General features: G+C 43.5%; 1 protein-coding gene across 2 annotated transcripts in view; it reads right to left on the bottom strand.

Moving 5' to 3' along the window:
- Positions 1-222: 222 nt before the first annotated feature.
- The window catches only part of NUP214 (nucleoporin 214), a 74669-nt gene continuing 62574 nt past the window's right edge, over positions 223-12317 (bottom strand). Inside the window, exons 32-36 of one of the 2 annotated variants that reach the window (XM_075015497.1) lie at positions 11118-11267; positions 7538-7709; positions 2597-2739; positions 1214-1238; positions 223-455 (exon numbers count right to left, since the gene is read on the bottom strand). In XM_075015497.1, the coding sequence (XP_074871598.1) occupies positions 422-455; positions 1214-1238; positions 2597-2739; positions 7538-7709; positions 11118-11267 (524 nt within the window). In that variant the 3' untranslated portion in view covers positions 223-421. The remainder of the gene's footprint in view (positions 456-1213; positions 1239-2596; positions 2740-7537; positions 7710-11117; positions 11268-12317) is intronic. The other variant, XM_075015498.1, reaches the window with a different exon arrangement.

The raw sequence follows: 12317 nt of genomic DNA, 5'->3' as shown, positions 1-12317 counted from the left end.
GTCACCTGATGGGTCCAATATACCAGCAATGTCATAAAAAAAGACCCTGGCTTCCACAGACTTGAAAGCTGCACTCATTTAGACCAAGGACTTTCTCCCCCTCTTACATAGGTGGGATGGGCAAGAGGCATCCGCAGACAATCCACATGGAGAGGGTACAATGCAAATTTGTTTTTTCTGGATATGGCTCGGAAAACTCTTCCGCATAAATCACACCGAAGCAGATAAAACAGTTTATTAAAGAGCAAGTACAATTATTGCATAAAAATAAGCATCAGGTGATTTCTTCTAAAAAAGGAAATATAATTGACATTTCCAAGGAAAGCTGATCTGGTGCTTGATCACGAAGAGGGTCCACAATCAGAGCGGCTCTGGCTTGGCAGACCACAGAACGGGTGAAGGGGCTCATGGACATCCCATCTCAGCTTCTCCAACCACTAAACCCTGAGGTGGATCTGTGAAACAGCAGCACAATGTACAAGAGAAAGCTCGAGTCCCTCTTCACCCACCGCAATCTATTAAATATCTAAAGCTGCCAAGAACCTCCCAGTCAAGGTACCACTGAAAACTCTAATAGAATGCACTGGCCTTCTTCCACCTTTCAGGTGAGGAGCTGAGAGAGATTTAACACCACTGCCTCAACACACATGCTAAATAGATATGCTTATGTTTATTCTATTGATGGAGAAACAGAAGCATACATCTTAAATTACTCACTTAAGGCAACCCAGCAACTCAACAGTAGAGTGGGGAACAAAGGAGTACTCAAACCACTAGAATATAAACCTTTATTCAGACCAGGAAGATGACCTGGTATTTTGCACCATATTTCCAGAGCTACTACAGAGATCCATTTACCCATCCCTACCATGCACTTTGCAATCGAAAGAAAAAATACTTTACAATTCCCCATAAGAAAATTTGAAGTTAACTACATAGGAAAGGGCACGATCAAGAAAGCTGCTATCAACTGAGCTGTGTACAATACTATTAAGAGAAGAAATGAGAGTGAATTAAAATTAAATAAGAATCTTCCTTTATTGCTTAAAAATTCAACTAGGATTGGCATTTGTGTGCGCTTTCCAAAGCCTCCTTTCATTTATTTATTATCTGGCATTTCTATTCTAGCTTTTCTTTTCTTTCTTTCTTTTTTTTTTTTTTTTAATTAACATATTTAATGGAAATCAGACACAGGACAGTAATGGGTACTTACGAATTAGATGATCCAAAGCCAAAGCCTGAGAAGAAATGCAAGATTAAAGGATTATTATTAAAGGAATAAAGAATAGATGTGACACATAGTAGGGTCATGCTCCCATATTTCTCCATCTTTTTCTTCCTGGGCCTCCCGCCATCCCCAATATGCTAAAAAGTTCACAGCTCACCTGTGTCACAATAACTGTTTTTCAGGGCTGGCACGAGGGGGTAGCAAGCATAGCAATTGCCCAGGGCCCCGTGCTACAGGGAACCCCATGAAGCTACAGTACTCAGGCTTTAGCCACAGAGGGTGGGATGCAAGGTCTCGGGGTTCTGCCCCATGCTGAGGGAGTTCGGCTTTCTGTCCTGGCCCCCAGCAAGTCTTATGCTGACCCTCTTTGGCAGATCTCATGATACCAGCTCATATCCTTTTGGGGAGCCCCACACACGTGGTTGGGAACCACTGCATCAATAGATCTCTCTTCCCTAGTTAGGCCAGAGAAAGGACGGGCAAACAATGAATGTCTAATTGTCATCAGGAAAAAATATGGTTTGCCTCACTTTGCAAGCGAGAGCCCTTGACTGCTGAGTACCTCAGCAATCTCACTTGCAGCCACTGCATGTAGTAAGAACAGCTGTTAGCAACTCCACAAAAACAAGGCAGTCTTTTTAAAAGTGGAGCTTGGTTTGGTTTAAGTAAGAGCAAAGAGAGGACAAACAGCTTTGTGGGCCTTCTAAAGACCTCAGCTCCATATAAATTAGTACAGTTCCACAGGTACCTGGCCCACAGTATTCTAGTTCCACTCTGGCCCAGGAGTCCTATTGAGAACAGTGCTTTGCACACTTAAAGTATTGTGCAACCTTACTCCTCACCAACTCCTTCTGAGATAAGCGGGCAAGAATCAATATTCCCACATGTAAAAAGTGAGGCACATGGAGGCTGTGACTTGCCCTTGGCCACACAGTGAAGCAGTGAGAGTCAAGATCAGAATGTTCAGAGCCCTGGGACTTCATGAGCAGCCATTGTGAGTATTTCCATAGAACAAGAGATGTTGTGTGAGCAGTGCACTTGGCTGCAAGCAAAGCTGGCTGTGCTCTCTTGGATTCTGCCAGGTAAGATTTCTGGGCAGAGGTTCACCTGATGCCTCTTCAGCCTTCACTCTCTCAATTCCAGGGTAAAAGCAAACAGGAAATTAAAACATGCATTCATTGTGATCAGAATGGGAAAAATATGCTGCTCAATTCTCCTCCCACTCCCAGCTTTGTAAATGCCAACTGGTCAACAACAGGCAAATCGGAGCAAGTGTCATAGCTGAGTGCTCAGGAGGACAGGGCAGAGGGATATGCTAGATCTCCTCACCACCTCACACTCTGATGGGAATATTTCAGCTTCTCATACCTCCTCCACTCGACCCAAAGCCAGGGAATCCACTGCTTTGCGTGCCAAAGCCAGGCGTCTGTTGGGACAGTGACCCAAACGTAGGAGCATTTTGATTTGCCAGGGTGCCAAATGATGCAGTATTGTTACTGGTGCCACCAAACCTGCAAATCAAAGAGAAAACACCCATGTATACTTCATCACTCAATAAAGGAAGACCATACGTCTGCCTCCCCCGGCCACTCTCCCTTTGAAGCCCACAGAACTCTTACTATATACCCACTCATCGTGAGATGCTTATTACTTGGTGTTACTAAGAATCCTAGAGTACCACAGCCACCTGCTCTCCAGAGGAAACAAGGGAGCACTGGGGAAAAAGTTCATCTCTGCATATGAAAAGCAACTGTGGTGAATCTTCATGCCACAAAAGCCCAACTCTTGCCCTCCTGGGACATATAATAAATGACCACTACCACCACTTCTCATCCATCCAGTTCAGAAGTGCAGCATCATTCCTGTACCTTACAGGGGTGGGAGGGGACAGAAGGGACAGGGACAAGAAGGTTGTGTGTATGGTTTGCCCAATGGCACAGGGAAAGGGGTATGATACAGCCAGGGTTTGGAACTCAGACTCCTGATTCCCTGGACAGCGGGTTGTTCGGCCCTCCCATAAAGCCTTCTCCAGTCTTATTTTCTTTCTCCTCCTTATTACAAAATATGTATCATTCTGCTTCCTTCCTGAACCTTTTCTTGCCTTTAACACTTTTCTTCCATTTTACCTATTGCAACAATTTATTTTTAAGCCTTTGTATTTTTAACTTTATAGCTTTTGGGAGATACTGCCAGAAAACAACACTCAACTATCATTTTATAGATAGAAACCAGATCTACCCTTGTCCACTCACCACATCCAGCCAAGAACTGTAAAGGCAAATGTTTCCTTTTCAAAAACACCACCGCTGCTGCCACTATCACATCAATGAAATACCATGATAATTCCACCTAACGTGGGTCTCGCTGGCATCACTCCCTCTCATAATCTTGTATGTTCTATTTATGCTTGAAAACAATGGGCTAATACTACAGATATAAATAATGTTTTCAAGTTGGTAATAGTGTACACATGAGCTATTCAAGTTTCTCATCACAAAGTTCTAAATATGCTGAGTAACAGACAGCAGCGACAGTCGAGTCAAACAGTGTGCTTGTTTCCCAACGTTGATACAATGTCAAGTAGACAGTAGACTGAGGCCCAGCAAGTTTCACTCATTTGTGATGCTCCATCTGAACCGACAGTGAATTAATCCACTTCTCCAGTCATCCAGATCAAGAGTAAGTACATTCTTTGAAACATCAAAACATACATCTCAGAAAGAGACAGCCCTTGCAGAAATGCTGCATGCAATTCTCCTGATAAAGAAAAGTAATCCTCTCTGCTTTGCTCTCTTTGTTTAAGAGACAGTTGTCTGTGCAGGTAGTTTCCATATATGGTATTAGAGTCAGACAAGCACTTCAGTGACTTTGCGTTTCAACACTTAAGCCTGCTAACCAGTTACAGCACCAAATAAGATTCTTGATGTAGCTAGTTTGCAGATGGCTTTTGCTCTGGATTGTGAATAAGTGTTGGCTATATTGCTTCTCTTAGTAGTATTTTAAGAGAGGGAAGACGACAAGAAGCGGTTGACAACAGGTTTTTACGACTGTTCAGTCTCCCTAGGCGCTGTGACTTTATCAAACCAACCATCTCTACTAGCTATGAAAGGAACTTGAGGTAAAATTAGCAACAAAGAAATCTGTGGTTTAACTGCCTCAACTTTTCAGCTGCTACTATAAGCAAATGGCTGTTGAAAGGGACTCAGTTAAAAATACAAAACAGAAAAATTACAAGTCATTGCTATTGACTTATTTTTAACAGTATTACATTCCATTTCTAGAGCTGTTGATGCCACCTGTTAACACCTTAACCTGTCAATCTGGTTCTGACCACACTCCTCTCCCAGAGTCTCAGGGGTTTTCTCATGTAGTCACTGAGAGCGTGAGAATTTGGAGGGAGCTGACATTAAAGTGGTTGTAATGAAGGCCTGTCCCCATCTCTAGTCATCTTAAGATTTGACAAAGAATTTTGCAGGTCTCAAGAAACAAACTACTTCTTGCTGAACTTCTTCAAAGCGATGTGAGCTGCTGAGAAATGAGAAAACTAAGCACGTGGCTGAGCTTGCAGCACAGTCTTAAAAGGCTGATGACAAAACTGAAAGGAGGAGTACAAATCCTACCTCCAATGCCTTGGGCAAATGACTTTTCCTGGATTTCAGCTTCTCTATCTGTCTCTGTCCCTTACTCTATAAAATGATGGTAATGCCAGGCTTTGCACATCACATAATTCTGCAGCTATAGACTGTGCAGCAGAATCCATCCACTGGCGAAGAATTGTGCTCCAAAGTCTATGTTGTCACAAAACACCACAGCTCACCTCAGTAGAGGTCAAAGTGCTTCACAAAGGAGCTTAGTATCATTACGCCTATTTTACAAAAGGGAAAACTGAGACAGAGGTGAACCACCTTACTGAATGTTAATTTAAGCCAGTGGCCCCCAGACTGTGGTGCGTGTTTGGAGGAACCATCAGGGGACACGTAGCAGGGCATGGGAGGTCAGCAAAAGCCCCACCCAGCCCCACTTCAGTCCCAGCACCATTCCTACTCTGCCCACCACACCAGCCTTCATTGCCTCTCCATCCCTAAGACAGCTCCACCTCTTCTCACAGCTCCCTGCCATCTACAGTTCTACCTTCAGCTCCGCCTTCTGCCCAAGCTCCTCTGGTGAGCCAACGGTGCTGTAATGGAAAGTGGGAGAAAACAGATTCCATTTCTTTTGGGGGTGGGGGGAGAAGAGGAGGGGCAGCGAGTGACAGGAAAAGTTTGGGCACAAACTGGTTTAAGCCAATAGGGTAGGATTTCAATGCCACTTAGGAATCTGGACACCTAATTTCCATTATTATTATTTAAAAAATGGACACCAAATCTCTTGGAACAATATTTGCAAAGCTGCCTATGTCTCTAACTTCCAAGTCTGTGAAGAAAACTGAATGCAAGCCTTGAAGTGCCTACTTCCTAAGTCTTCAATTTCTTAACAAGCACTCTCATTGAGGATGTGAATAGCTACAGTCCTGACAAGGAGAAGTTAACTCTAGATCCTGAGAGAGAGACTGGAAATTTTAGCATTGCTGACATTAGCTATGTGCTGTATGAAGGTGGTGAAAATTAACTTGTTAACATTTGCAAACCCACTTTGAAGACGGAAAATACAGAGGTGGATTAGATAAAAGAATTTCCTCTCTGAATCCAGTGCAGACACTCATGAGATATGCAAACATTGAGATCGAGTGGAATCCAATGAAGTGCAAAAAATAAAAGCTGTGTGGTTTTTAAATTGGACCTTCCAAGAGACAGTTCTCCAAGACTTCCCTGCAGAAAATGATTGGGGCTGACTGTTATGGGCTACCAGGAAAGGGTAGCCATGACAGCATCTACCATCAACTCTAAGGTGTGGGGTGGATCACTTGCTACTTCACGAGGTTTGAAACTACGTATTTGCTAGGTGGAACAGGGAATAAACGTAAGTGCTAACTGCTGTGAGATAAGATTTTAGTGCCACCTAAGCGCTATAAAGTGAAAAAAGCAGGTAAAAAAAGGATTTCATCTCTGGAGTCTAAAGCATATTACTGGTAGACCCTGTGCAGGGATGAGCTATCATACCGAATTCTATCCCATCCCTATGGTGGGCACGACTGTAAAGATTAAATACATTTATCATTCCATGGGAAAATGAAACAAGCCCCTTTCTACGGCACATTTAGAACTAGGCTGGAAGGCACACTCACAAGTGTGCAGATAGGAAACAGATGCTCTGACAGGTAGTTTGGATGGTCTAGAACAGGGTTGGCAACCTGTGGCTCTTTAAAGAGCCACTTGTGGCTCCGAGCACTGCTGCTGCTGACTCCTCTTGAGGCTCTGGAAGCTGCCACCACTTAAACAAAAAAACTAAATTCAGATTTCATGTGTTTTTTTTTTTTGTTTGTTTGCTTAAGTGGCGGCAACCTCTGGAGCCCCTGAGCAGTTCACTGCAGTAGGCAGCCCTGGAAGAGAAAGCCTGCAGGGCAGGGAGTGGCCCATGCTGCACACAGGGGAAGCACTAAGCGCGCAGGAGAGCTGGGTGGAAGGATGGCCGAGCCTGCCTCTGCTAGAGACGTGCAGCTCCACCGAGGAGGCAGTGGACAGCAGTGGGGAGGGGAGGTGTCGTCTGCGGAGGAGCTGCATGCAGCGATGCAAATTAATCCTGGTGATTGGGAAGAGTCAGGGGCAGAGGTTGCGGGGGTGGTTTGGGTCTGAGAGGCGTTAAACTTGAGGATGGGGAGGTGGTCTGAGGCTGAGAGGGGTTAAGCCTGGGGATGGGGGGTTAATATTTGGAGAGAAGAGGTGGATTTTGGGGCTGAAGCAGGTCAAGCCTGGAGATGGGAGTAACAACTTTCTAAGCAGCACAAATCAATGTGTGTGCACTGTTCTTAAAATGTGGGTGACAAAAAGTATGGTTTGACATTGTTTAAGGACTGTCTCGTATTCGCATGCATTGTGGCTCCTGAAGTATTAATTTTGTAACTACATTCGAAAAAATGGCTCCTCACTATTTCAGTTGCAGACCCCTGGGCTAGGACTTTCCCACTTCTATATTCTAGGAGTCAACTTGACAGTTCCTAAATTAAAATGAGAACCTGCTTGGGGCCAGCATGTTCACAAACTACTGTTTTTTTGCTGTTTTCCTAATGAGTAGCCCCATTGCTCAGCTATCAACCCCAGACTCCTAGACCCTTCTTTACTTGCACAATCTGCTGGCTATAGAATGAAGCAGAAGAGTTTTGCCCCAAGAAAGAACACTGATTTCCCAGTCCCTAGACCCACATTAGCTTACCCAAATCCTCCGGCGCTGGCTGCAGCTGTACCCTCGCCGAACACTTTGCCTCCCGTCGAGCCCAGAGGGCTTGTAAAGGCTGGGGCTGAACCGAATGCTGGCACCCCTCCGAACCCAGGGGACCCCCCAAAAGTGGGAGGGCTGCCAAACACTGGAGCAGCACCGAAGCCACCTGAGCAAAACAGAGGCAAAAAAGGGACAAGAACATGAAGTAAACAATAACAAAGAGAAAACAAAAGAAAAAAAACAAAGTTAGATTTCCAAGATGACAGATTCTAGACTGGGGGGGCTGACGTTCTTGTATACGACCACAGATTTATCTATAGAACTTACTGCTACAACAAACTTTCCACAGTGCAGCACATTTTATTACAAAAGGTGTGGTAGAAAGCTCATGAACATGTTCCAAAGTCAGCCCAAAGAGACTATCCAATGGGCAAGCGCAGTTTGAATTACTCAAGCAGACAACTAGATCGCCAGATTGTATTTTACTGAGGATAATCTTCAGTTTAAGAGTTCTGTACATATACATATGGAGATTGTATGTACACACACACACACACACACACGGAGCAGTCAAAGCCCACTAGCATATACTCATACTTCGATTGTGTGTGAAGGAATCAAAAGTCTACTTTTGAAATAAAGTAGATGCTTAAACTGCAAGTCAGCCAGCATTCACATCAACTGGCTTACGCTGGCAGTTAAAAATACATGTGGCAATAAATTATAGACTGATGCTTTTCATTTATTTAAACAATGCTCATGCATCCTTTATCAATGATCTCATGTCCCCCTTCTGTAGAAGGGAAGAGCTTAGCTTCTGCATGCAGTTTTACAAACCTACTCACTGTGAATTAGATAAGATACTAAGCTGTGAAGGAACTTCTGTGCAAAAAAACAGGAAGAAAAACTCTCTGCTAAGGATGGTTTCACTAATATCATCCCTGCCAAAATGCAACAGGAGATATTTTACCACAGCTATGTATCTGATATGAAAGATAGCTTATAAACCTAGTGAGTCAGGAGCATTGTTGTGCTGCACAGACCTCCTTAAAGTCACGGAAGGAATCTCTATGTCATGGGTAAGATTTACTCTATTCTGCCTATGTTCCTATACCCTACCATAGCATCTGGGCATCTCAAAACAGTAAATTTATCATTAAAGGACTGATGAGGTAAGAATATTTTGTTAAAATTCAATTAAAGATGGGGAACTAAATCACTGGGATTAAGAGCCCTGTTCATGGTCATGCAGGAAATCTGTGGCAGATCCATGAATTGAACTGGGTTTCAAGTTCCCATTCAGCGTCTTAACCTCCTTTCTCCATACAATCTAACAAAAACCTCTTACTAGGATTTTTTTTTAAAGCTACATTCACTCTGATGCTGCCTGCCTGTTTAGAACTGACTATGTGGATTTCAAAGGGCACCTGGTGTGTTTGATTACGGCTGAGGTTTGGGATAACACCATGCATTTTAATACCCTGGGTGAAATTCCAGGCCACGCCAAGGTAATGGATATTGTATACTTGCAAATACAAAGGTCTGGAAAAAATAAAAGCTAGGACTGAATTATTGAAACATCGATTCAATATCCAGTTACATTTTCTTGCTAGAGACACAGGTCTTTACCTAATTCCTTGGAGCACAGTTCTGGAGTGGATTCTCTTGTACACTATGCTAATGAACATAAAAATGAGAAGGCAATGCAATATATAGACTGCAAACCAGGAAAAAAAGATAGGTCACTATCAAATCATATCCCTTTTTCATCCTGCACTAAATAGGAAAAGAAATTACAGAATATCTTTATGGTGTCCAACACCTAAAGTTGGACAGAAAAAGGGCTTCCAGGAGGTTTCACATCAATACATAGCCTTCTGAAACAACCTGTCAGAAAATACCATCTCAAGACTGGATTTTGAAACTTGAGTTAGACAGCTATATCCTTTCCTTCCATAGGGAAGGAGCTGTGAGACTGGTTCACTGAAAACACTTATCTCCAATATCCAAGATGAAATATGGCTTGACAGGCAGAATGGCTGCTTCACTATCATACTGGAAGGAGTATTTAGGAGACACACAAGACATTGTTAGTGTGGCTAATAGCATCAGCTGACAGTATCAGCCACTTCACTTATCCAGAAGCAAAGCCACCAGCGGCGTAATGATTGCCATGTTAAAATTCTATTCCCTGAAGCACCACTTCTGCAAGGGGCACTTTGGAGCATCATTCTCTGAACTCTTATGGTGTCAGTCTTTGTACAGCCTTCTTCCCAGGATGATGCTTCCAAGGAAAGTCCAAGTTGCAAGGGTGCCAACTGAAAAGTATTCTAAGGTTAGAGGAAAGAACCCTCGCTTTGTCTAACTCATTGGATTTCTATTTTTTGTTGGTAATTATCATGGCAAACATCTTTTCTGGTTGAAATGGCCCTCATATCTAGAGTCCTGCATGGGTACAAATGTCTACCCACGGATGCAGATAGACATCCATTTCCACTGATCCATAAGGCTCGACCTCCATGAGACACTGGTCAATGGCGAGGAGTGTGGTGCTGTCATACCCAGGAACCGGTGCCCTGAGCTGGCAGCTCCTCATGGCCATGAGGCTACAATGACCCCCACCCTCAGCAGATCTGTTCCGTACCAGACGTGAGTTGCAGGTGGGCACAGGGTGGTCCAGGCACATGGCTGGGAGGAGCTGCTGGCATGGGCTCTGGGGCTCCATGGAACTAATCTGCTTTCCATTGGCCAGTGTCTCTCGGGAGTAGAGTCCTGCGAATCAGCAGATACCGATGTCGATTTGTGGATACCCATATTGGCGCACAGACATTTGTTTCTATGCAGGACTCTGTTTGTATCACAATCACCATCTATTCCATTGTATTCAGTGTGCAAATGACTAAGGAATAGGAAAGAGGAGGCGGCAACATTTCCAATGCTATTCTGCAAGAACGTAATAGTCAACAGAACGGTAGGAGTGATCTTGCATTTCCATGTTCACTACAGGCTAATTGCAGAAGAGAAAGCATCACGTGTGACAGCCAAGTCAGACTGATTTTAAAAAAAAGTAGATCTGAAGCTTTCCTGACTTGGACATTCTGGGGAAAGGCTCATCAATGACTCTGGTATGTACAAGACCATGAGGAGATGAAGACAAAGGATTACCTAAGAAGAAAATCTGGGAGGATGCATCAATGGGAAAATACATCCAGTACAAACTATATTCCATAAAGCACATCGAGAGTCCCAGTGTCAGTGAGCTGGCACTGACACAGCTCACTTCCCTGCAAACAGAATGGGAGTTTCTGCAATGAACCCTACGGAGATGAAGTCGACTCATTTTTTTTCCTGCAGTTCAGGTTCTAAATCATAAAGTTGTTAATATAACATCTGAATTCCCACTTGCTGGGACATGTTTTTTGAAGGAGACTGATGGTACCATATGGTGGCAATACTTATGCATACAATCTTCCATAAACTGGGTATGAAGCGTGGCCCTCCAACCACTAAAACACCATCCTCAATATATTTCAAGTAAGTGTGGGTGTTTATAGTGGGTGTGTTAATACAATACCTGCTTTGGTAGGACTAGAGAACCCAAAGCCTTGAGCGGCCACGGTCCCGCCTCCAGAACTGAAAGTGCCTGTAGGTTTCTGCTCGCCATAAGATGAGCTGCCAAATCGAAAGGTCTTGGCCCCATTGTTTCCAAATAAGCTAGAGGTATCTAGAGACACAAAGGCCACTCATGAAGCTCATGGGAGACAAAAACCAATCACTTTCCCAAAAAGCACATAATGAATATTACTTCCAAAATGGCAGTCTAGAGAAAGAAACTGAGCTTGTTGTAATCACTTTTCCAACACACTGCACTAGAAGCCCCTTCATTGTCTCCTTCTTCACTAATAATAAGTCAAATGTTGCTACAGTTATCTCCAATATTGATAAGCTGGTGCATGACTTTTTTTTTGTGCTACCTTTCCTAGCAGCACAGATTGACCCTCTCTAGTGCGGCACTCAAGCATCTGACAACATTTGTAATCCAGCATGATTTCAGTTAGCCAGCCAACCACATAACATGGGTATAGTCAAGTTTCCTGTCATCTCATAAAGTTTGTTTACAGCCACCAGTCCTGGCTCTCAGTGTTCTGTGCTGTTATTTACCTATAATTTACTCCTAAATGTCTTCTGAAAGTCCAGTAGGCAGTGGAAGTGTAGGTAATCCTGCTAGACAAGACTGGTGGTTTGGCAAAATCTCTCATTCAGCATCAGTCAGTTACTGATGGTGCTGGACTAGGAAAGTTCTACAAAAAGATGGTTCTGTCCCTGAAAACATTTGCAAGCCTGTATGGTAAACAGCTCCAATTCAATGGACTATTAAAACGCAGATGATTAAATGGAGTCTGCAGTACAGGCTTATGCAAGTAAGAGCTATGTAGAAGGACATGTCTACTTGTCTCTTAAGGACCTTCTCCTGACTTGTACTGAAAAATCCATCTATGCTGAACTCAATACTACAACAGACAAAGAGGGGGGCATTTGGAGATTCATGTATGTATGCATGCATGTCAGAAGGCTTGATGTAGCTTAGACTATAGTCAACAAGCCAGCTAAACCTCCACACGTCACGCCTCACATCCAATCCCATTTCCAAGTTTCCTTTTTCACTGTTACTCAGACACTAAACTCTCTCTCTCTTGCCATATATAACATCTGAACATCATTTCTCTCTAAATTAAAAAAAAAACAAAAACAAAACCCTGCTGGGTGAAAGCAC

Source organism: Carettochelys insculpta, chromosome 21 (genome assembly GCF_033958435.1).
Source record: "Carettochelys insculpta isolate YL-2023 chromosome 21, ASM3395843v1, whole genome shotgun sequence".
Taxonomy (NCBI): Eukaryota; Metazoa; Chordata; order Testudines; family Carettochelyidae; genus Carettochelys; species Carettochelys insculpta.
The sequence above is the reverse complement of the archived record's forward strand: the minus strand, read 5'-3'. Positions and strand labels throughout refer to the sequence as shown.